General features: G+C 39.9%; 1 protein-coding gene across 11 annotated transcripts; it reads right to left on the bottom strand.

Annotated features, from left to right (window-relative positions):
* On the bottom strand, window positions 1-26,028 carry prom1b (prominin 1 b). Of its 11 annotated transcripts, XM_044347278.1 has the most exons (30): window positions 25,359-26,027; window positions 16,712-16,773; window positions 16,141-16,167; window positions 15,849-16,054; window positions 13,720-13,840; window positions 13,561-13,624; window positions 13,348-13,437; window positions 12,777-12,800; window positions 12,241-12,458; window positions 12,047-12,121; window positions 11,864-11,927; window positions 11,729-11,737; window positions 11,440-11,599; window positions 10,988-11,140; window positions 10,339-10,462; window positions 10,064-10,167; window positions 9,676-9,760; window positions 9,420-9,566; window positions 8,952-9,023; window positions 7,257-7,349; window positions 5,993-6,010; window positions 5,768-5,821; window positions 5,585-5,665; window positions 4,434-4,502; window positions 3,841-3,930; window positions 2,687-2,802; window positions 2,086-2,151; window positions 1,803-1,901; window positions 184-218; window positions 1-70 (listed from the first exon to the last, which is right to left on the bottom strand). In XM_044347278.1, the coding sequence occupies exons 1-28, from the start codon at window positions 25,627-25,629 to the stop codon at window positions 1,832-1,834; spliced, it is 2,733 nt and encodes a 910-aa protein (XP_044203213.1). In that variant the 5' UTR covers window positions 25,630-26,027; the 3' UTR covers window positions 1-70; window positions 184-218; window positions 1,803-1,831. The 11 variants fall into 11 exon arrangements, with proteins under 11 accessions (XP_044203213.1, XP_044203214.1, XP_044203221.1 ...); XM_044347279.1 differs by lacking the exon at window positions 11,729-11,737 and having other exon boundaries at window positions 25,359-26,028; XM_044347286.1 differs by lacking the exon at window positions 2,086-2,151.
* Window positions 26,029-26,308: the final 280 nt, after the last annotated feature.

The raw sequence follows: 26,308 nt of genomic DNA on the forward strand, positions 1-26,308 counted from the left end.
TTTTTCTTCCCTTTTTTTTCTTTGGAAGTGTTACATGATCTGAATAGGAAAGCTGGAAAGTCCAGAGATCCTGAGAAAAAGGAGGACAATGTCAGAAACGACCTGTGATTTTTCATATGGTGTCTTTTTCTTTTTTCTTAGTCTTGAGTGAGGATGAAGAGAAGCAGGCGAACAAGCACTTACCACGAAGGGAAGGTCAGTTCCAGTTCTCTTGTCCGCTGTGGAAAAACGAAAAAAAAAATCAACTCTGTGTTCGTCATGCTCAAGACCTACAGTCGTGCATATTTTAAGAAAAACAAGTGTGTTAGTTTTAGTCAAAGGCAAACAAGAATCCCTTTTTAGCCTAACTTAACTTTGTTTCATTTTAGCTTCACATAAACCTTTAAATACAGTTTTGCACAGAAGGAGGACTGTGGATTGTGCCCCCCATTGCAAGGGGAGTTTTTCCTTGCCGCTGTCACCAAGTGCTTGCTCATGGGGGGATGTTGGGTCTCTGTAAATTAAAGAGTACAGTCTAGACCTGCTCTGTTGTGATTTGGCACTATATAAACAAAACTGAATTGAACTGAATTACATTGTAAGTGCCATATGAAGGGATCTTCTTATGGTCAGTATGAACAGGAGGAATGACTACAGCAACAAAAACATGTCAGTGTTCATTTGGACAGACTTGAAAAATTGTGAATGTATCCTTTAATACTTTGTGACAAAACATAGTTTTCTCCATGCAAGACAGCAACTTTTTAATGCTGAACAAATCCAAACATGCAAATGAGTTAAATCTAAAGTACGCGCAATCTGGATGCATGACACATGACGGTGTCTGGTGTGAATATACAGACGGGTGACAAATGAAAGGAAAAACTGGTACAGGTCTGAATGTTCAACCCCTACTGTGGGGGGATCTGGTGACTCTGTTATGCTGTTGGGGGCATTTTGCTGACATGGTTCGGGTCTACTTGTCCGCTTAGACGGAAGGGTCACTGCACATCAATACAAAGTTGTTCTGAGTGATCACCTTTATCCTATGATCTATCCTATGGTCTCTTCCAGGATGACAACGCCCCAATTCACAGGGCACGAAGGGTCGCTGAATGGTTTGATGAGCATGAAAATGATGGTGTTCCTCAGCCTTGGCTTTGATTCTACAAGTCTCTGTAATTCTGAGCACCATTCTTCGCTGTCTAACACGTCAGTCCAAAATCTCCCATAGGTGTTCAACTGGGTTGAGATCTGGTGACTGTGGAAGCCATAGCATATGAGTCACATCATTTTCATACTCATCAAACCATTCAGTGACTCCTCGTGTCCTATGAATTGGGGCATTGTCATCCTGGAAGAGACCACTCCCATCAGGATAGAAATGTTTCATCATAGGATAAAGCTGATGACTCAGAACAACTTTGTATTGATTTGCAGTGACTCTTCCCTCTAAGGGGACAAGTGGACCCAAACCATGCCAGCAAAATGCCCTCCACAACCTAACAGAGCCACTGGATCCCCTCACTGTAGGGGTCAAGCATTCAGACCTGTACCAGCTTTTCCTTTAATTTGTCACCTGTCTGTTCATGTCCTTCACTTTAAATCGCCTCCATAAGTTATTTCTCTGTGTTGAGTCCAGCTCTTTGAATGGATGGGCAGTTAGAAGAGACAAAGGTGATGGATGAAGGATCAAGAAGAAGAAGAAAAACGTGGATGACGTATGATGAAGAACGAATGGCTGGTGGTTCTCGGATGGTTTTCATTGTTTGTTAAGATGATTAGATGTGGATTAGTTGATGGTTGTCACTGATGATCGGTACCTCTTCGACAGGGGGAACGTTCCTTTAGGTCACCAGTCGGAGTAGCTCGGAGGAGCAGATGCACGAGGGAACCGGGTCAGAGTGTCGGAATAGGGGGAGCTACACACACACACACACACACACACACACACACACACACACACAAACACACACACGGGGGATTCTTTATACATTTAACATCTGTGGATGAATCCAGCTAACTCTCACTCTAAGATAAAAATATCCCTCCACCAATTAACACCGCAGCATGCACGTATGCAGAGTCGGTGGGCACTGCTCGTACCTGACCACCGCGAGGTTTCCATGGATATCGCACACTTGTTCACCATGGTTACCTGTATTACCCATACTGCAACACAAAAGCGAGGGTGGACAGGTAAGAAAGAGAATGCTGAAAGCAACAAGGATGGAGTGATCTCTCGCTCCGGGAGTGTCGTCGCTCACGACATAAAAGAAAGACGCCCGAGAGGAGTGACGTGAAAGAAGATGATGAGGAGAGGATCCGTGCATGCAAAGAGAGGAGAGACCATGCTTTGCTTGTGATTTCTGATGAAAAAAAGTGAAAAAAGAGTGAAGAGATCCAAAGTCGAAGTATCCCATACCAGAATAGAAGTGGGCATGTAGAAGAGGGAGAAATGAAGCGTGAATAAACAGACAGATATCAAAGTGCAACGAGCCACGGGTAAGAGGAGCTGGAGAGAGTGGAAACAACATGAAAGGAAAACATGAGGAGATTCAGTGACCATGAAAGGGAATAATGAAAGAGAGAAGGAGAGAAAAAGAAGAATTAATTAATTTTGTTTTGATCTACAACAGAAATGATTCAGAAAACCTAAAGATGGCTACATGTGTAATCTAATCTATGTGTGTGTGTCTGGACTCACTCTTCAAAGACGTCCTCTGTGTCCATCCGTCTGTAATATTTGGCCAGTTTGGTGGAGAAGATGATACTGGGGATCAGAAGGACACAGCAGCCACCCAGACCAAACCAGAATGTGTTCTGAAAAACACCAGTAAAACCAGTAACTTTTCACATCTGTCTCAAGTTCATGTTATACATTTGCTTTAAGTCAGTTGCCAAACATTTTGTAGAGCTAAAATGACTTGTTGATTCATTGTTAAGCCATTTATCGAGTAAAAATGCTAAAAATACGCTGGTTTCAGCCTCTCAGTTGTGACAATTACAACTTTTTACTTTTTTATATCACTGGAAATTGAATATATTTGAGTTTTTCACTTTTGTTCGGACAAAAAGCTGTTTGAAGATGTCACTTCAAACTGTGACGGATATTTTTTTTAGAATTTACTAAGATTTTATAGATTAAACTATAACTGCAACTGAAAATTACTGTCATTATCAATTAATCTGCTGATTATTTTCTTGATCAACCATTTAGTCTATAGCATATTTTTCCTGCTACCTTTTACACAAAGACACATACAAGAAACGTACACATTCACAGGCACAAAGAGTATCAAATGTGCACATACAGGACACAATACATAAATACATACACGTGTGCACAGTTGGCACATGTACAGCGGCTGCAAGCACTGCTGCACATGCGCTGATATATAAATTCTCTGTTTATATTGACCACAATCTGTGGCTTGTTTAAGCTCATTAAACTCTCACAAACTCACATGCATGATATATAGCAGATATGTAAATAGAAAACTTTACAACTCCGCTGGGCTGCTGGTAAGAACAGTGAAGAATCTATATGTATGTAACTCCCCACCCTGCCTCAAAACAGACTCTGTCCCATCTCAGTGTGTGTGTGTGTGTGTGTGTACAAGTGTGTTGGAGACTTGAGAACATAATGTTCTCATCCATGTGGCCGACTCCTCAGTCCCCCAAAACCCAGAGGTCCCTCAAACCGTCAAAGAGTCATTTATATTTCTGGTTGAACTTCAGATACATGCAGGGAACATGTACTGTACATACAGCTGTGAAAGGGATCAGTACACCTCTGCAGCCTGGCAGCCACACACACCCACACACACACACACACAACCACACTGTGTGGCGTCTTACCACTGAATCGACTATGAAGCTGCACGCTACGATCTCCATGCTGTCCACAATGTTACTGATGGGTTTACACTGGGCCACCTCTGCAGTCAACTGTAAAGAAAAATACACACATGAACACACATATGTACAAAATCAAAAAACCCCAGAATATAGATTACAAAGTGCACATATAAATGAAGTCAAATGTGAAACCAACTTTTGCTGAGTGTGCTGTACAGTGGTGGAGATATTTCAGCTCTTGCTGGCTGATTTGCTGATCCGCCTCAACCTTCTCATTATTGACTTCAAGTTTAAATCAAAGAAGCTTCATGGAGTGTTAAAGTTTTCTGGTTACGATTAGGAATCTTCTAAAGCTCATGTAATTTACCGAAACCTAAACAACATGCTGATTCCATTAAATGCATCGACGAGAGGCCAGAGTTTTATTGTTCATCCTCTGTGATCAACTTTAAATCCACCACTGGATGACTGGTTTTGCTTTGCATTTTAGTGTTATTGCAGCTATTTTCTCTATACTGCACGTTAACCCGTGACTTTCAAGAAGACATACAGTATTAATACTGTACATCAAAGAAAATTGTTGGTATACTCACAGAGTTTTTAACCCATGCTGTGTACTGTTTGAAGTATCCCACCAAGCTCTGTACGTAGTTTTTTGTTTCCTAGACACCAACAGAGAAAAGAGAAGTTATGTTAGAAATGTGTGACTGCAGCACGTTCAGGTTCAGTTCTCTGACTGAATAAACCTTCCAAATTTTTCTCCCTAGTGATTTATTTTAAGTAACTTTTATGTAAATGTTTCCAACTGAGTCATGAGGTAAAATACTAAAAATAAAATACTGCACGATTTTTAATAGTCCAGCATGAATAAAGTAAAGTTCCCATTGAGACGACTTTCATGGCCCATTAATTAAGTTTGGATTGCAATACAAACACTTGTTGCTTATTATGTGATAATTAACGCCCTTGTACTGTGATTTTTGAAGAAAAGGCCAAAAGAAAAGACATACTGCAAAGTAAACTTCATCTTTTGTTCAGTCTAAAGCAACAAATGTGACACAGACAGAACAAGATGAGACATCAATGGGTTTCCTTTTCTCAAAATACTCTCCGATGCTCCACGATAATCTAATCAGTCAAGATGAGCCACCACAGAAAGTATCTTTCACTTTTTCTGCTATTTTCATTGCTAACGACGTTTTCTTTGCTGCACTTGAGGATAAAACCATATCTATTTAAAGATACTTTCTAAGGACATTAATTCATTACAATTGTGTAACTAATTTTATTCTAAAGGAATCTGAAGAGAAACATTCTTTGTACAGATTATTATTAACCACTGTATCTTTTCATTGCACAAAGCTGTTAAATGGTAAATGGACTGCACTTATATAAAACATTCACATTCATAAACTGATGGCAGAGGCTGCCATACAAGTTGCCAACCTGCTCATCAGTAGTGATACAGCGCTTCCTATCCAAAGCGCCCCACAATATTTATATGCTTCACACACAGTCACACACTGATGGCGAGCAATTTGGGTCGCCCAAGGACACTTCGACATGCGGGCTGGAGGAGCCAGGGATCGAACCACCAACCTTCTGATTGGTGGACAACCCTCCTGAGCCACAGCGAGGGACTCTAAATCTCATTTGAGCAAAGGTTACTAACACTCTCATCAGGTCATATGTGCACAGTTATATGAAGTTGACATACTGTATGACTGTTATAATATTTTTGTACCTGCTTCACCACATGGGAGGCATTATGAGTGATGAGGTACTCTGCTGCATCGATGGCACTCAGGATATTCGTGACCTTGACCTGAGAGAGAAACAGAGATTCATGTGTACTGTATGTTTATGAGCAGTAATTGTGTTTTTTACTTGTTGTTCTGTTATCAACACTTTGTCTGTGTTTCCTCACCGGCAGGTCGCTGGAGGTTCTCTGCAGCTGTTTGATGCTCTGGCTCAGCGTGCTCTGCATGAGAAGACAAACACAGACTGTTACCAAACAACACAAATGCACGTCGAAATATCTATTAAAAAATACCCCATTACGTCACATCACTGCTGTCACCACATGAACCACACTGCTATGGCAAACACGCACAAAAAAGAGTCACAGTGCCGTGCATCAACAGCGGCTTACCCGCGCTCGGACATATTTCTGTCACCATTTAATGAAAGAAAAGGAGGAAGAAAGAAAAGAGGGAAAGTTGAAGGGAGGAGCTAACAAAAAAATGTGACTACAAACATTACTGTACGTCATTTGGCAATAATATTGGCTTAAAATTGACACTTTATGTTTATGTTACACTTGTGATCTTATTATTTAATTTGTGTGACAATACAAAAATGCGTCATTTGCCTCAAGATTTGACTAAATAAACGACTTTAGTCAATCTGGATACTCTCTGTGTGCACTGGGGTTTTCTATCTGCATGAAGTTGTTCCTGCTATTAGCAAGTTAAGTCTATAGACCCTCGGAGGGGCCATGGAGAAAAAAAAACTAATTTGCACTCTTGATTTAACAATTTGTGCTCTCGATTTATTCATTCGTGCTCTTGATTTAGCTATTTGTCAGCTGGAAGTCTGAAGAAAGCAACGAAGTAGATGTTTCTCCTGTAACATCAGTTACTGATCCAACTGATCCTGCGTGGGTTCTCTCCAGGTGCTCCGGCTTCCTCCCACTGACCAAAAACATGCAAGTTAGGTTGATTGGCGACTCTAAATTGTCCACAGGTGTGTGAATGTGAATGGTGGTCTGTCTGCTCTGTGATTGACTGGAGACCTGTACAGGGTGTACCCCGCCTCTCGCCCAATGTCAGCTGAGATCGGCTCCAGCTCCCCTGCGACCCTTTAGATGATAAATGATAGCCTATAGAAAATGGATGGATGGATGGATGGATAATACATCCATGTCCACAACCCTGAAGCTGAGTTTTTATGAACCGGATGATATCCACAGGAGCATGAAAGTGTTTACGGTGAAAAAGTCTTTTATCCGGTATTCTACAGGATATTATAAGGGATAGTAAGATAAAACAAGTGTTGTGGTTAAAGCATATCCACATATCATAGTCCAAGATCAAAATGAAACATATTAAATCCAAGTGATCCATAGTGAGGACGTACGTTGGATGAGACAATGGCATGAGGGTGAAATCCATTAAATCGAGAGCATGAATTAGTTATTTTTTTTCTCCATGGTCCCTCTCAAGCTCTGTTCAAGTCTGTTAAAGATATACAGTATGTTTATTTACTTTATCGGTAGGAGAAAGGTGTTTTTTAGAGGACCGGTGTATATCTGTGAGTGCATATGAAGAATAGCGCTGCATGTGTATTAAACAAAAGTGTTTAATTGTGTTTAGCATTGGTGTTGTGTGTGTTTGTGCAGTGGGAGAGGTGATTACCATTGCTTGCTCCATGGGAACCACCTGATCTCTATGAATCTGTCTGATACTGCTGGCGTGTCCTTTCAGTGCGTTCTCCAGAGCACCACGAGGCTGTAAACACACACGAACACACACACACACACACACAGAGCAGAGGACACAGGAGTTTAATGTTGTTTTTTGCTAAGAGGATCATTACAGCGGCTTCCGCTGACACTGTAGTCTTCCTGGAGTCTATTAGTACACGCAAATATAAATATTGTTAACAGGTATTAAAGAACAAACATAACAGGAGGAATATAAAATAAAACAAAAGTAAAATAACTAATTACACAGTCAGTTTAAAGCAAGCTGAAACTGATATATGACCCTAAATGATACAGAAGTTAGATGTTTACACTATATCAGCACTTTTTAGATTAGAAATGTATTTGATATAGTTTGGTGAAAGGTTCCAATCTGAAGAAGCTCTGTATAGTTTATGTCTTGAAATACATAATTAACCCTTCTTAATATTCCTAGTAAAATGCTCCTATTTTTGGTCCGTGTCATCTGAAGATGTTTTTTCTAATAAACAGGATACTTAGGTCTGGTTTTGACAGGCAGCCAGTATAATTATGAATGCATGTGTGATATGACAGTGCAGAGCCGGCCTGTAGCAGCTCTGTTTTGAACTAACTATGACATTTGTGTTTCCTTCCTTTTGGCGGTGGACCAAATAACAGAAGTGGGTTTGACCCACTGATGATTGAACCATGTTCATAACATCTGGACAGACGTGGAGAAAACACTTCCTGCTGATGCTTTAGCCTCATCTTTTTTTAATAAATCTTCAATGTGCTGAGACCAAGAGATGAAAACAGGCTGTTTTATTTAACTTTCTCCAAGTGGACACCCAGTAATGACAGCTTTAATTGCAGATTGCGGATTAGTCCAGTTCTGAAAAGCATAGATTTAATTAAATTAGGTAGTAGATTGTTTTTACAAACCCAATCATCTACCTTTCCCTCATTAAAGATCTCCGTTATATCATCAGTGGTGCTGGCAGTGTAGTATAATGTACAATCATGAGCATAGACAACCATGGATCCTTGATCCACAGGAGTTTGTTGACTTTGTACACTGTTGTTGTGCTACGGGTTAAATTGTTGTTACAATGAGTTATATTAGATCATTACAAGTCTTCAGGATCATTATGTGTTGATAATTAACTATTCATTCATTATTGGCTTCCATACAAATACACACTAATCGTTCTGTAGCAAGTCCCATGTGCCTTTAAGTGGCACATTTGCTATACCATGCATGTGCCATGAATATATGTGTGTGTGTGTTCAGAGTGAATGGGCAGCTTTGTTCAGACCAACGTTCACGTGCATGAAGCAAAATAATTTTCCAGAGAGGCTGTCAGACTGAATTTGGACTTGCTTTTAGAGTATTTTTTTTCATGTCATTCCTACAGTATACAAAATATGATTCAATGTTTATTTAAAGAAAATTCCATCCCCCCCAAAACTAGAAGACAAACAAGTAAGAGTGCAGGCTGATTGTGTTTAGATTGAGAGATGGCGGAGGGAATCTTAATCTGTCAATGTCACTTATAAAAACTATCTAGGTCTGATCTAATATTAAAGCTTTCAGTCGTAAGATGCTGTGTACTGTTACTCATTTCAGACAGCAGTAAATTGCATTCATAATTACGATGAAACTCACCAGCTGGTCGGCCTGAGCCTCCAGGTCAGTAGAGAAGGACAGAAGATCCACAAGTGTGACTCCCTTATTTACCTAAAACAAGACAGTCACATATGAAGCTATTAATACAGTTTAAAATGTGTCTTTATTTTGTAGCTACCCCTTGTATTAATAATACATGTATTTATGTTTATAGCTCATATTTTTATTGTATGTTTTGTACTGGGTTGTTAAGTTAAAGTTTATTATAATCATGACACAAAGGATTGAAAATCACATAGAAAAACAAACAGAAACAGAACCAGCTTTTGTCGAGGCTTCACACACAAACACACACGTTTTTGTCATTTGCGAGGACAATTTTTAACATAAAAAACATTTATTCCCCAGAGGTTTTGCTTAAGAACCAAGTCTTAACACCTAAAATAGACCAGATTTTTGAGTCCCCAAAATGTGACTTATGTAACGTGAAGTGCACACTCAGAGTACCTCAGCCAGGAAAGCTGCATAGTCGATCTGTCCGATTCCAGAGTTGGCAAAGTTGATGAGGTTGTCTCTGCCGGCCTGCTCCAGCAGCGTGATGTCCTGCAGGTCCACCTGCACACTCTCAAACACTTTGGCCAGATCCTTGTTGTACTAATGTGAAACACATATATAAAGTTAGCAGGCTGTCATTCATCATGCTTTCATCAGTGAATCAGTAACACAGTTTTTCACCCAAGATACCTCCGCGGTAAACACTCACCACAGTTCTGTTGAGGAAGGAGTTGATGTTGAACATGGTTTCCAGCTGCAGAGCGTGATACAGACCGTTGTTCTCATAGCACTCCCTACAAGACAAATACAGAATGGTAGCACAATGAATCTCCTTGTGTTTGGCAGTTTATTAATATTTGAATATTTAACAACATGAACATCTGCATAAGATCCAGGTGAAAATCTGATTTCAAAAATGTCATTTGCTGCACACTTGGAGCAGAAAATAACTTACTGTATAACATGAATGCACACAAACATAAAATTTCAGCAAGTGAAAATCAAATTAAACTGATTTGCTCCTTTTAAAAATCACTTAAAATCAGAAACAGTGAGCCTTATGTTCAGTAAATGTGCATTAGCAGCCTCCATATTACCTGTACATGCTTCCCAAAGTCAAGTCAATGTTCGGATTCTGAAACAGCATCCCAGGAAGGAAGTTCTTCTTGGCGGGATGGACCAGGTATGGTGTGTCTATGATCTACACACACATGCATATTCATCAGCACAGAGCGGCAGTGTTGTCTGTTATGTAATACTATCCAGCTCAGATATCCAGCTCAGGATCTCTCTCCAAGATAAACACAGCGAGAGGCAGAGAGGAGAGTGAAAATAAGACGGTTCAGGAAGGAAGAGAGTTTGTGTTCAGTACCTTGAATAGCTGTCGGTTAGCCAGCGGTTCACACATCATCTTCTCCACGTTGCCACCAACAACAAACAAGGCGGTCACGATGGCCATCAGCAACCAGACAAAGATGAAGGTGAAGCCCACCCCGCTGAGAGAGCCGGAGATAGAGTGAGGGAGACATAATCACACAGAAACATAAGTTATTGTACAGTTTGTGTTTCCTGCTTTAAATCTTCTACCACAACATTTGCTTAATTTCTTCTCTATGTTGTGATGGTTTTCTATTAGTCTCAATAGAAAAACGTATCATTCAGCAGAAACAAAGCACAGAAACTGGTAAAGTGTGTGACCTAAAGGCGTATATAACTGAACCAAAGGCCAAAGGTCATATCAAATCATGCTTTGTTTGTAGTTTTAATGATATAAAATACGTCTTCAAGTTCGATTTTTGACAAATCTTCTGTTAAATATATATTTATAACTACTGTTTTAAACCATGCATGACATGTTTGTTTAATGCTTATAAATGCTAATTGTTACTGTTACGTTCTGTATCTGACCAACTCTTCTTCAATCCATGTACTGTCTTATATTTCCCTCATTTTACTATTTTCTGTCCACACACTAATTATCGCTTCAGTTTGAGGGTCTGTCTGCTGTCGTGGTGACCTACGCCATGAGCAGGTTTCCTCCGGTGTTTGACAGGCAGCCGCGGGTTGTGGGTGTGGCCTGCTTGTCGTAACCACAGCTGCCACACAGCAGACCCAGGATGTTGAAGGCCAGGATCAGGACGACCATGCAGAGCGCTGCCACACAGCCGATCCACCTGCAGAAAGAGCGCACAAAAAGGCCATCACGTTCAGATATAGATTGATTCCCTGCACGATTACTCTGACGTCAACTACACCTATTACATGTCTAACCCCAAATGCCACCTTAAACTTAACTAAATCATAATTCAAAGTTTAACAAAAAACAAGTCTGAACCTTAAATACACAGTTAACCTTGTGTGCACTGAATTCTTGTCCCCAGATGGAAGGCGTGTGCCCATAATGTAACTGTGTGGACATATTTCTGTCCCCACCATGTAATTAATGCAAATATACACACACACGCACACATACCTGTAGAAATCCATTTGGTCGATCTGTGGGTAAAAGGACTCAATGTTCTTCTGTCCCTCAGTGAGGAAAATGGTGAAATTGGCCAGAGATGCTTCCACTGGGAACATCTTAGAGAAGCCAGTGATCTCTGCGCCGATCTTATCCAGCATGCCTTTCACTCCTAAACAAACAGAGGCAGACAGAAAATAAGAAGCACACAAACACACAAATGGATCAACTCAGAGGTGACAGAAGGAAGGAGGATGGGGGGGTTTATTATAAAGCAAAAAAGGGACAAAACAGGTCTTACGAGGTAGAGCTGTGGTGTCATCGTCCAGAACGATGCAGGTGAAGATGAGAAAAGAAAGAATGTGAAAGATTGTAATCTCACTTACAGAGTGGAGGTGAAAATTGATTTAGGAACACTACACATATATTTGTGTACCTGAGACAATATTTTTGGTTTGGTCTTTAACCAGTCTCGGTGTATCATTAAAGGATGAGTAACCCTGAAGGTGGAGAGAAAGAGAGAACAGGTGATTAATACAAATATATCAACTCTGGAGGGTGAAACAGAGAGTCACAAGATGAACAAGAAGATGATGTTGAGCTGGAGACAAAGACAAACCTTTTGTACAATGTTGCTGAGGTCTGTTTTCAGGATGGTGTCGACATTACCCAAGGAGTGACTGACGTCTGGAAGCTGATAGACAGGAAGTGAAAAAGTTTGATGAATAAACATGGAGATATTGCTGCCGATTAAAATCATTTTCAGGTTTTTATCCACATTTTTGTGTCAGAAAACGTCTAGCTTCACGTTACCCTGGAGAAGTCGGCGTTGATTCCCAGCTGGGACAGCGTGGAACGGATGGTGTTGCAGGTGTGAGACACGGCTCCGTTGGTGCAGGCGGGGTCGGACAGGGTGTTGGACAGAGAGGCGCGCTCTACAGACAGACTGGTCTGAAGTTTCCCTGTCCCCTCTTGTAGCACCTCCAGAGAGGAGCTGACGTTCTCCAGGGCCTCCTTAGTCTCCCGCATAGCTGTGAACAAGAGAAGAAGGATGATTGCACATTTGAAAACTTAGCATTTTGTTGAAGAAAATACAGAATTTTTACCAAAAATATCCACAATAGCGTGTTGTTTCGTGTTGAGCCTCATACATTGTATACTAACATGCATACACACATGATGCAACCACCACAGAACTCCACTGATCACAGATCAACAATCCACAAAGGAAAAACCACAGCAAAACACAATTTACAAGATAAAACAGTGTTTCAGCATCAGAGTCTGTTTCTAACACTGACACCAAGTCACGAGCACTGCAACACTGAATCCAGATCAGCTCTGGTTACCTTTGATGGCATTCTCAACTTTAGCTTAAGACGAAAAGCAAATGTGAGGGAATGAAAGAGGAAAAGGAGAGTTTTAAAAAATGGAGAGAATGTGTCCTTAAGAAAGAAAAAAAACCACACCAGGAATCTGTAGTAATAACCAGAGAGAAATCTGCACATCTTAAGCTGCTGTAGTGTCACCAGATAACTATGGCATCAGTTCATGTAATTTATTGTGAGATTAGATTAGACAAGTCAACATTTTATTTTTAGTACAGAAAAAACAATAAGTGCCGAAGAATTCAAGTTTTTTCTAACATCTGACCTTACAAGAGTACATAATTTTGTCTTTGAAATGAAACAATGGAGTTTTGTCCGACCTGTTTAGCGGTTTCTGAGCATGTTATGTAACACAAAACATCTTACAGAGTAACAAAAGTGGTTCATGGCTCAAGGGATTTATCCTTGAATTTTGACTAAACCCAATCAGATGTGGTGACAGAAATACAGCTTAGCAGCAGCTCAGCAGCATCAACACAACACTGTGATACTATGTTCATATTAAAAGCTGGTACAGAGTGTGTGTTGTTACCTCCTGCCATACGCAGGGCAGTGTCCAGTGAGGGAACCACCTCTTTCTCCAGCTGACTGTGAATCCTCCCACCCAGTAAAGGTCCAATGTCTGTCGAAAAAACACAGAAAGATCAGACGGTTTGATGGCAACACTACAGTTACACGTTGCTTCAGTAAACACAGGGAGCCTCGGGCAAACAAAGTGAGAGACAAGAGTTTGGGTTCAACTTACTGTCGAGGTCTGACAGGACTTTGTTCTTTGCTGTTGTGTACTGAGCTGTCAAGTAGTCGATTTGCTGCAGGAACAGGAAACGCACAGTAACATTAGAGCGAGGCGACACATTCGAACATGAAACGTCGGTTGTGTTTTAGTGTGTGAGTGACTTCATACCGCAGGTGTGTTGTTAGCGAATGTCTTCAAGTCTCTCATATTGGTATTGATGAACCGACGAGTGCTCTTGATCTGGGCGCTGATATTATGGTTCGCAGCGTAAGAAATGAGTACTCCCAAACTGAAACACACACACACACACACACACACACACACACACACACACACACACACAGGTAAGTTCAGTAGAGCAAAGTGTTACAATGACCACTGTTAACCAGCAGAGGGCAGCATGGCTACACTGAGATGGATTTCTGCTGCAAGCATTTCAAAAGTCACTGACATGAGGATTCACCTGAATCTCACAGAGATAAGAGCCTGGGCTGCAAATATTAGGCAAAAGAAGCCACATTTTGAGGAGTCTTTTGATTTTTAAATTGCATTTTTTATATTTAAACGTGTATTTTAAAAGAAGCCAGTCTTGAAATGCGCCACAAGCTTTCTCTTTCTCTCTGTCCTGTCAGATCTGACTGATCAGATGAATGATGACAGGAAATAAGCCAAGAAGTATCCAGCAGTGTGGTCGTCATTATATAACTCACAGGTTTGATCCAGATGTCAACAGTTGCTTAAGGCGAAGAAATCAAACAATCCTGCACACTATCCTAAGATCCTAAGCATTTTCATCAGATAAAATTGTAATCGTGAGTGATGGAAGGTGTGTAGGATGCTTTGGTTTCTTCACAGTCAAGAGTTTTTGATCCAACACACCTGTCAATAAGACTCAAACAAAACATTTTATCTGTAATAAATATTAACATAAAATATTCCGGCATGTATGTGAGACAGTGTGCAGGTTTTTTTCTCATTTTTATTCAAGTATAGTTGAATAAGAAAGCAGAGTGAATGTTTTGTGCAATGTGACATTTTGGCTGAGTATAAACGCATTAAATTTACCTGCCACAGTACTGAGCTCCTTCACTCAACGAGCCCTTTTAGCATTTGAAAAATGTCTAGACTTTCATTTTTCAGCAACACAGACTGATACAGATAGAAAAAGAGTGAAAACAAAGAGAGAGAATTGCTGTGTGAGCGGATAAAAAAACCCCTGATAAGATAATATCTCCACATCTCCAAATGGCCACTGTATGCTTTGTGTGTACATATGTGAATGTGTGTGTGTGTGTGTGTGTGCATGCATGTGTGTGATGTGAAAGCATTCATTCAGACAGAGGGCCCTCTCACAGTCAGCCAAGTGATATCACTAACACCTAACTGTCCTGCACAGTTGGGATCGCGTTTCTCTGACCCTGCACCTGCTTCCTCCACAGAGCAGGTACACTGTGCGCATGTCCCAGTCTGTGTGTGCACGTGTGTGTGTGTGTGTGTGTGTGTGTGTGTGTGAGTGAGTATATGTGGTGAAGAGCCCTGTATATACACATAAAAATATGCACACACACACAGTGCTTCAAAGATTTGTACACCCATTCAAGTTGAAATCAATTTGTAGCACTATAAAATCACCTTAAAATGAGATATTTCTTTGTTTTTTATGTGACATCTATACAATACAAGCAATCAGTTATAATATTTTAAACTGTAGTTTTTTTAAAGATGGCAACCTTTTATTACTTGTTTAAACAACCTAAATGTACTTTTACCTTCTTAACTACACAACTAAACACCATTTCTGCCTTTTTCCCTTTAGTGACCATTAGGTAACAAACTTGCTTGCATGGTTATGGGTACTTTTGCTGTTGTTATGATGGCGGTTCCGGGATTGACTACAAAGTTATTAAGAGACAACAATGGTGTTTAAACACGGTTTAAATGGCAGGTTAGATATAGTAAATATATATCATTGATGTGTTTTGTCTCAAACTGTTATGTGTGGGAGGGACGTTCCTTCAAAGAGGAGAAAAAAATCTTTGAGAAATTGCTCTTTATGTACTGTGTTTTACTCTCTTTTTAAGGAAAAATGCATGAAATTGAAATCGAAATTAGGATGGATTCAAACTCAGAAAACATGAGTATAGTGTACAGACTTGTGTCTCAGGGGTCCATGACTTCAAGTTTAAAAAGACGAATGATTATACTTCCCTTTCAGCTGTTTATCTGAAAATAAGTGTACACCAAAGTGATGTGATATGTTGATAAAGACAGAGAAGAGGACGACAGGGGGGACTCACATGATGAAGATGGTGGTGGCGACAAGTGAGGCGGTGTAGAACCCTCGTTGGCAGTCGGCGTTCTTCCTCTGTCTCTGGTGCATCTCCCCTCCGCAGTTCTCACAGCATCGACACACACAGAATAAAATGCCTATGATGGGGACGAGGATCACGAACACGACACCGACGGTCCCGCATACGAGGAATCCAGCTTCGTAGTGGATCCACTGTAGGAAGAGAACATCGATCCATCCGTCAGTCTCCTCACATTGTCTTTTTTTTTTGCAACATGTAGTGTTAGAGAGGAGTTTACCTGTAGCAAAAGGACGACGTTTTCTGGCTGTGGCGCCGTAGCACGTGTGCGCAGATGTGTGCAGAAAGTGCACATGCACACACACACACACACACACAAACACACATTCACACACAAAGCCGCCGTAACAAGAGGAAGACAAAGAGAAACAAAACAAGATTAGTGTGACAGCCAAGAGATTAGGAGGTAGCAGAATTCCCATTTCTAAAGAAGGATGTGAAGGCAACATCAAAAGTCAAAGAAAAAAAAACAAGGATAAAAGAAATTAAACTTAAACCAAGGGAATCCCCCCAAAAAAGTCTCAATGGCATCTAAGTAGAGCGGCCACGATATAATCTGATTGTGATTCTTACTGTTATATGTCCCAGCTACTTACTGTAAGTGCTTTAATATTGCAAAAATAATGAGGTTTTACATATTATTTCATTGTCTTCAATTGAAAAAAAACCCCACTTACAACAAAGCTATTAAATATATGTAAAATAATAAATGTTAACATATCAGTTTCTCAGTATTGGGTAGAGTATCACAGCCCTGCACTGTCAATATAATGAATTTAAATCAAACATACCTTTCTCCATTCTTCTATTTTGATTCCCCCCATGTTTTGCTGAATGACTCTAACAATCAGATCTGAAAAGAAGAAGAAGAATAGTGTTTCAATCTGTAGAAATATAATCCATTGTGCAACAGTGTATTACAGGCAGTACAGTCGGATGTGGGCGACTAATCAGCCAGATTTACAGACAATCAAATAACCTTCCAGTATAACTTTTGATAAGCTACCCTGGAGAGCAAAAAAAAAAAAAATCCATTTATCTGTTCATAAGCAGACAACAAAGATGATGCAGATTCTTTTTTTTTTTCATTTTGGAGATCAGTATTGCCACTGTATCTCCTCATATATCTAACAGCTGTGTGTGGTTTTTTTTGGGAGCTGTTTGTACGGCGTAGTTTGCCAAACGAGCGTTGAGGTTCAGTCCAGCTGTCTGTGTGTTTATGTAGGTCAGCCAACCTTAAGCCTACCTGGATGGTGACTCACGCAGACTGTTACTCAGCAGGTAAACACGGATTCCTTTACACACACACAAGCACACATTTCTTTTGGACACTTGTATCCAAGCACATGGGTACAAACACACACACACACCCACTAATTGTTTGTATATCTGTCAACATGTACAGTAGACATGCAAAGATATTACATATACGCCTCTAAACGTACAGCTAGTTTGTTAGATTTTCTACATTTAAGCCAAAGAATGAATTAATTCAGAGAGAATCTTAAGAGGTGCGACATCTGCACTTCTTTATTCTTTCAGGAATGTAATAACATCACATAGCAAGTCCTCTGTGACAGATACAATAGGTGCCACAGCACACGATAAGCAGATGGAGGTCAGTTTAGCATGTATATGCTGACACAGCTGTCGCACACAGACACACACACACACACACACACGTTCTGTGTCTGGTTCCGCCTTATGCTTACCCACCTGCTGACCCTCAGGTGAGGTGAGACGGCATATGAGTCCGAAATGTAACGTGACTAGATTTGTTTGTATGTTTCTGTGTCCTTACCATTAAAATGTTCCAGTAAATGAGATTAATTAAGCTATTATGACTGTTTATGCTGTGTATACAAAACAATTTTTATTCAAATTAACGTTTGTTTAGGGGGCTTCCTGCTGGCCTAGATGCATCGATAATCGTTTTAATCATTTTAGTGAAGGAAAAATGAACATTTGTTGGTTGCAGCTTCTCAAATGCGAGGATTTGAAGCTTTTATGTGTCACAGAATATGATATAAACTGATATATCTTTGGGTTTTGGACTGTTGATTCAACAAAACAAGAGATTTGAAGACTTCAGTTTGGGCTCTAAGAAATTAGAGCCCAAATTTTTCGTTATTTTCAGACATTTTATAGACAAAACGATTAATCGATGATGAAAATAATCGTTAGTTGCAGCCCTAATGTTCATCATTCATCACAACATTCCAAAAGCAAAATTGCTACCAAAACTACGTTAAAATATTTTTTGTTCGGTATGTACAGTACATTATTTTTGTGTGAATGTTTATGCATTTAATTTTGTTGAATGATTCGCTGCAAACTAAACGGCCTCTGAATTGTGTGAGGTTTTCAGTCTGCACTTTAGATTTTTGGTAGTTTGTGAAAGTAAAAATGTCTCTGAATAAGCCTTCCTGGTGAGTAAAAGGGATTGTGATTTGGGGCATCTTTTGCGACCATATGGATAATCCTCTCAACACCATCTTCTTCATGCTGGGAGGTGCCTGCCTCACTTTTCTTTGATCTTTTCTAACTATTTATAATACTGGTTTGACTGGAGGAGACCTCGGACTGTCATGCGGGTTGAGGATATGTCTCTCTGTGTTAACTCTGCAGATGCAGCATATGATGAGCACATCTGAGTCGTGTGGATGCCACCTGTTGTTGCTCAGCTACTTAGTTAGCATTAGCCACCGAGGGCAGTTAAGCTTAGACAGCTTAGTTCAGTGACCCAGTATGAGAGGTAGCTACTGCAAATGAAAGGAGTGAGGAGGATAAACAACCATCAGAATTAGACCTGAAAGGATAAGCGAAGACCACCGCCCAACATGAACTCAACTGTTTGCTGCAATAGTGCAGGAGAGCGACTCAAACATACAGGCTCTTTATTATTAAGATGTTAATGTGAAAATGTCTCGTTTTTAGTGTTTGTTTGTAATAAATAATTTAGATGAAGCAACTTTTTAAGTGTGTAAGGTGGTTATTGAACATTTTTTTGCGTGTGTCTTGTGACTGCTTCATAATCAAAAGAAAAAAGAAACCCCAGTTGGCCTATTAGTGTTTTACTGTTGAACAAATTGGAGCAAAAATTGGATTCACAACAAAACGAACATGCACAACGGACCCTAGCAGCCACTTTAAGACTAAAGGCATCAACAGCAAACCATCAAACACTGCTGCTCGTTGGCTGTTGTGATATATAAGTCAGAACCAAGAACCGTCTTACTGTGAAGTGTAAATATAAGCTAGCGCAATCCTCTACGCTGACCTGAGAGATTACTGGAAGGTGTGGACAAAACCTTATGCAACCTAACAAACGTGTCTGCTGCTTTCTTACATGAAAGAGCTCATATAAACTACAGGAACACAGTCTCAAACCCCAAATACTCAAACCGAAGAAGGTTGAAAGACATGTTTAATAATGGAGTTCAGAAGTCAAGCTTTTAGAGTGCAACTACAGCAAAACTGTAAAATGACTTCATGATAAAATGTACTTTTAACAGGATGTATATTTTTTTAGGTATACTGAGTTCTGAATTTCTATTCTATTCAGGATTGAAGCACCATGTTGGACAGTGTCAGGTGGAAAAACTCCTCCAACTCCCTGAACAGAAGTACTGACCTTCACACTTTATACTCCCTTTGGATGAACACGTTAAAAGACAATTCCTAAACAGGAAGTGTTTGGATTACATCAAACTATTAAAAAACAAGACATATGGAGAGGATCAGGTGACCATAGTGGAGTTATTGGTGGAGAAAAGTGCTGAACAAAGTCATTATTAAGTTATCAAGATTCCAAACTACAAACTAGCCTGACAGATAGGCTACATCCACCAATAGCCAATAGCCAATATCCACCGATATGTCAGTATCATCAGTATTAATTGAAGTAAAGACTCATTTAAGATATGTTTAAGGTACTTTAGAAACAGTGTCGCCATTACATAGTTTGCCCATCAGGGGACATTGACATTTTTAGTATTTTTCAACAAAAAATGTTGCATTTTATTTATATTTTGATCACATTTCCTCTCATCTAATGGATCCTTGTCAAAAATATTTGTGTATAATTAGCTGATAGACTGTTACCATATATTTTTAATCTATATTTATCAGCCTCAAAATTCCAATATGAATCAGGTTATAGTCTCAACCTTTTTGGCTTCATCCCTTAAAACAAAACTGTCTTTGCTTGTAACACCCAGTCACATGTCGCATGTGTCAGTGAGCCAAAACAAAGAGTGACTTTCACTTCTTAGATTATTTCATTTGAGTGACTATTAGGGGCATTTTTCTACTTTCCTATCCAGTTAGTCCTATTGTGACCCCTTGATCATGACCCCAGGTTGGGAACAGCTGCTTTAAAGTCACTATGACAGTAAATGAACAGATCTTGTGTTAACTGGAATGTTTTTTTTAAACTGAAGTATAAAACTAAAGTGACAAATATTAACTGTGGCTACGTCACTCTTTTAGCTGCTTTGACAAAACTACACATTACAAACCACAACATGAATAAGACGCAATGCTGCGGGATGCAGATCGAATGATGATCGCATTACAACACAAGTCATGTCAGGTTTGCCAACAGTTAGTAAATCCTGCCAGCGGTACGGCATGTTTCAGTGAGTATTACACAAGGCTATAAGCGCTGTATGTATTTTCATGACACCAGGAGCTAAAGAAAGTTACACAGCCCAATGTGAACCAGAGCAAAATAACTAAGAGGATTATGTGTGATGAGTGTCTTTTTTTCCCCCTTTTGCACTAGACACTTCATTAGACGCTTTTTACAGAAGAAGATATTATATTTTATGATCAGAAAATTGGATAAGGTGGATAAACAGAGACAAGAGGTGCTCAGGTTATAAGCAACTTGCTTGTAAGTTTTTTTTTTTTTCATTGATCCTTTAGATACACATAAATAAACAGAAGTGCATAAGGAACATGAGACGAATGGTGGCTATAATGCGCTCTCTCTAGAGTCTCTGTTTATTTAAGCACATCTAAAACATCTAACACATTCATACATGATAAACTTTTTGGGGAGGTCTTTCACCCTCTCGTCTTACACATGCTTGTCTTACATATCGCTATCAGACAACTAGTTTGGGTTTCTCTTGTGATCTGATTTAAGACACTTGCTTCCTAATTAACAACCTGTCTTTGACCAATCACAGTAATTAAGGCAAAGAGACAAATACCAGGACTATGACCCACTTTCATTACATGCGTGTGTGTGTGTATGTATGTGTGTGTGTGAGAATGCCATCTGTAGTAGTGGTAGCTGCACAGTGTTAGCATTAGCCCTGTGTATGCTAATCCTCTAATCTACCCTGTGTGTATCAGAGGGATAAGACTCGCACAGTGAAAGAGCCCAAAATGCTTCTTCACCGCATATCCAACCTTCGCACAGATTTGCAAAGCGGGATGAGTGAGTCAGGAGAGGGAAAAGCCAGCGCCGGTCAGGAACCGATGATGACTCTCTGATGACGCTTGGCTGCAAGCAGCTCTGCTGGGAACCTGAGATTTTGCTCCAGACTGCTCAGATTATTGAATGATTAAATGCTTGTGAGATTGATCCACCTCAGACAATCCAACTGATCAATCCAACCGTTGAGAAAATACGGGTTGGAGCTAGTGTGGTGTTGAATTTTGTTTTCCAATCATGTGTCTGTGTTTTCCCGTGCGTTAACCTCCACCTTACCTTAACCCTCTGACCCCAACCAGTCACCTCTGCAACAGCTTACCATGACCTGGCTCAAGCCGGATGGTAGCATTACAGAAACAGTTTTATGGGGCAACAGAATTTAATACAAGATTGGTATTAAAGTAAAAAAACAACCAAAAATATTTTCTAAAAGTGTGAAAGTTTATGTCAGCTCGTAAAGTAGTGAAATGTCCACATCCCTTCCAAAAATCTTGTACTTTTTTCTTTTACGGGGAATGAAGTTTTCCTCCATATAAAAAACAGTATTTTTGATCAGTATATTGTATAAATTCTGCACTGTAGTTCAGTAGCTTTTGTTGTCGTTTTGTAAATCCTCCAGTTTAACGTACACAGCGTGCTTCCTTGCCAGAGATGCTAATCGATGATGTCGCAAGATTTTTCTCAGCCAATCACAGACAGTGATCAACTTTTCTGTTGTTGGATGTTTGCGCCATTGGATGACTACGGAAATCACATCTTATGATTAAGAGGGAGAGTATGAGAATACAATAAAAGATTCAGTGATTTACTGTTTTATTTATATTCTAATACAAAAAACTGTTTTGTATTAATAAATAATCCTTAGCTGCATAGGTTGTTCTTGATTATTAGAAACTTGTCTATATTCACCTTTAAAGAAACAACCATAATGTTATAAAAGTCTTGTTACGGTAGTTTTATTTGAAAAAAACTACTTTAATGTTATAAATTTGTGTTTTAATTTCAACCTGCACAAATTCTTTCAGTTCAGTTTCTTTTTAACCAACAAGGCAGATACAAAAAAATAAATTTAGCCTACATATATATATATATATATATATATGTAATATGGCAACATGTATAAAAAATGTGTTTCAATGTGTACAGTTCTCTCTGTAAAAGATAGAAGAATTATAGCAGTGTCCACTTTCACTTCTTGTCTACAGTTTGTCCAAAACTTGTTTCATTTGGTGGTTAATGCTATTTTTGCTTATTAAGTTGTACTTTTTCAACCTAACCTGCATTAAATTATATTTTTGCTGTCTTTCTTTTTTTTTTTAAATCACATTTTCAGAGTCCTCACCCTGCAAACAGATAAACAAAACTATGTGAAATGAATGTTGTCAGGAACTACATCTTAATCAAAAACTGATCTGAAGGGATAAATTAAAATGGCATCATTTGTGACAGAGTAAATACAAGCAACTCAGTGAAAGCAGGTTGAACATACATCACTGAGTAGATGTTGTTATCTCATAAAACAAGGAAAGAAAGTGAAATAATCTTCTGATATTCCTCACAAAACTACTACAGAGTGAGAAGAGAGAATAAAAAGTGTAAAACTGGGTAAATTTTAGTAAAACTTGATCATAGAATAAAGCTATTATGATTAGCAAAATGATAAATGTTCATGAAGAGGTAGTCCAAAAACCAAATACTTTAGAGTTTTTCAATTCAGTCTCTAATTTGTACCAATGACATGTTGTATTGTACATTTTTGTGCACGTTTTTTTGCCATTTTTAAGTTTCAAACTGTTGTATCTGTTTTAGCAAATACTGATTTAACTTTTCAGCTTTTAGATTCACAGATAAATGCTTTTTATAACCTTTTCCTAATTAATTCAGATATTCAAACTGATGGCTTTTAGTAGCTTTGCTTGACTGTGTTGCTGCCACCTAGAAATGTTCCTCTTAACTTGTTTATGGCTCAGTTTCAGTAGCATCACGTTTCAGCTGAACCTGCCAAACATTATGCCTTAATACGGTTATAAACAGTAGTAACTAACCTCAATCTCTGTGTGTATGAGGTGTGTGAGCAACATGCATGATTGTGAATACACACAACATGTGATGTGGGAGTTTGTGACGTCCAGGTGGTCTGTACCTGTGCGTGTGTGTGACAGTGAATCATACTGGAGAGTCCCTGGCAGTAGCAGCATATGGTCCAGTGGATTAAGGTATTATGCGGTGATGCAGGTGACGGAGAAAGCCTCCTCTAATCGCTGATCTGCTAATTGATTACCCAGCCAGCGGCCCTAACCCTGAACACCAAAATGGCAGCAACTTAAAACCTTCAATCCTATTGCACTTTGTCATCCTCCAACGTGACCACTCATAGTTGTACATGCAGCACACAAACAAACCGCTTTTAGGTTTGACTCTAAATATCCATCACTAGGTTACTGTACTACAGAAGGGGAGCAATAGAGCAGCATCCACTATGTATGTATTGATCACGTGGCAGACCTGATCACCTTTTTATCACCTCAATAATGCTGCAGCACGGGCCCGGAGAGGATCACTTACGATAACTATTGATCCGGTGCTTGTTCCATTAATCTGCTCATAACATTGGTTTATGAGATCAACGCACCATCAATCCATACAGACTTTTCATGCACATGCTCTTTTGACTGAGCGGCGTGTTAACTGAGGGCAGCCACTTGGGGAGTGTTTTTGGACAATCACGCTGTAAAGATATGTAACAGATATGCTGTTCAGAGAGGGAACTCAGTACAACCACAGTGTGCAAATAATTCCTGCCACAGCGACGTCTTTGATGTTTTTTTGGACTTTGTTGTTTAGTTTATGAAATAGATAGTCCAATGGTTCCCAACCTTTCTGGCTTGTGACCCCTTAAAACAAAGAAAAAACCATAATTGTGAACCCTTGACACAGGTTTGCTCACATGAGTTGTGAGCAGTTCAACCAAAGAGTGAGCTTTGCTTCTCAGATGTTTCACGTGAATGATTTTTAGAGCTTAGAGGACATGAAAATATCCAGTATTTCATCAAAAAAAGCCAGAAAATTGAGAAAAAGTAAGAAAAAATAAACATAACAAACATAACAAACACAATAAACATCCCTTTTATGAGCTTCTGACCCCTGAGATGTATACTGGGACCCCTTGGAGGGGGGTTTTGACTCCAGGTTGGGAGCATCTGAGCTAGGCTTTAGGTAAGAAAAACTGATTGTTTGACCAAATACTGACTGTTAATGCTCTACAGACAGAGCTATACACTACTGACCAGCAGTTTCTGCAATCACAGCTATCAAAACTTATTCTGGACATTGACAGTTGTTATTATAATGTATTATCATCATATGCTTAGATATTTTTACTCAGTCTATGGCTTAGACTCAATCCACTGTCTTTAACTCCTATTCCTGCTGTCACATCTGCTACTTGCAGTGTGATGGACCTCTTACAACAGATCATACTTTGTTTTCCATTCAATGAGCAGAGAGTTTGTCATACCATGGTAGCTCTTCCTTTAATATCTTTTGCATCAGTGTGATAAAATACCTTTATCAGCCAAGTATTTAATTAACTTCATTAACAGACAACCAATCAAGTTATTCATCATCAAACTATCAAAATGCAGAATGTGACCCTGATAAAGAAAAAAACCCAAACATTTGCAGTGGCAATACAGCTGAGATCCCACACCGGGTAATTGAACCTGATGAGTAACATAATTTGTTGTAACACCTGTTACGGCCACACGGACACTCACAATTTACACGAACCTGAACGGTTTTTAATAGGATTTTGGGTGATTTATTTATTATCTATAACGATTCATAATCAGTAGAGAGACAGTGGAGTCTGGATAATATTTTGTGTCCCTCATCATGTGAGAGAAATCCTGTGAATAAGAGACAAACTGAAGATGGAGAAAGAAGGACAGGGACAGGTATGGTGGTGGTGGTGGTGGAGGAGATAATCTCACCTTTGGGAAAGGGGTTCGGTTGAACGACATAGAGAAACGCGTGGACCATGTGGAAGAGGATGCCCACGGCTCCTGGCTCGTAGTAAGCGTGGGTATCATAAACCGCCGACGGTACAAAACCAAAATCCAACGGCTCCACCGGCGGAGGGGACCGCTGTCTGCGGGAGTCCGCCCGGATCTCAGCCCGGAATCCTTCCCTCTCATCCGCCTGCTGCTCGCCGGCTGTGGCCCCCCAGCAGAGCAGCAGGACGAGCCACCTTGTCCACAACATGGCTCAGAAAAGTCCAGCAACTAATACAGCTAAAAGAAAAGCCCCGGTCGCACCTCAGTCTAGCGGAAGGGGGGTTGGATGGAGAGGGGAGAAAGGTTGGTTGACGAGAGAGGACACCTGCTGTCCCTCCCGGTGGGTTTTTTTTTTATCCCCGCAGCGCACCAACAACCGTCCGGAGGAAAAGTTTTGAACTTAACATCCAACGGTCGAGATTTAAAACAGCCGTTAGCTCCTGGTTTCTCGGTACGGAGTCATCACAGACATCTTCTCCATCACAGATCTTCGACGACTCGGTGGACCAACGGCCGAGGATGAGCTCGCTCACTCAGTGTCCTCGCGCTCGCTCTCTCTCTCTTACCGGCTATCTGTCCCTAATCTCGCGTGCACGAGAAAAAAAACCCAAGAACGCTCGTGCTCGTTGAAAGCTCTCCAGGCGCTTCTGTGGCGCGCGAGCTCGCGCTCTCTCGCTCTCTCTCTCATTCTGTCTCTTTCTTAACTTCAATATCAGTTTACTCTATAAGTATTTAAGTTAATGATCCCCTCCAGACATATAAAATACTTTGCTCAGAACAATATTGTGTCTGATTCAGTTTTTGTACAAATAAAGTATAATTACCTTCCATTAAACTTTACAGTGGCATCTAGTCAAGTCAAATCAATTTTATTTGTATAGCCAAAT

Source organism: Thunnus albacares, chromosome 3 (assembly GCF_914725855.1).
Source record: "Thunnus albacares chromosome 3, fThuAlb1.1, whole genome shotgun sequence".
Lineage (NCBI taxonomy): Eukaryota > Metazoa > Chordata > Actinopteri > Scombriformes > Scombridae > Thunnus > Thunnus albacares.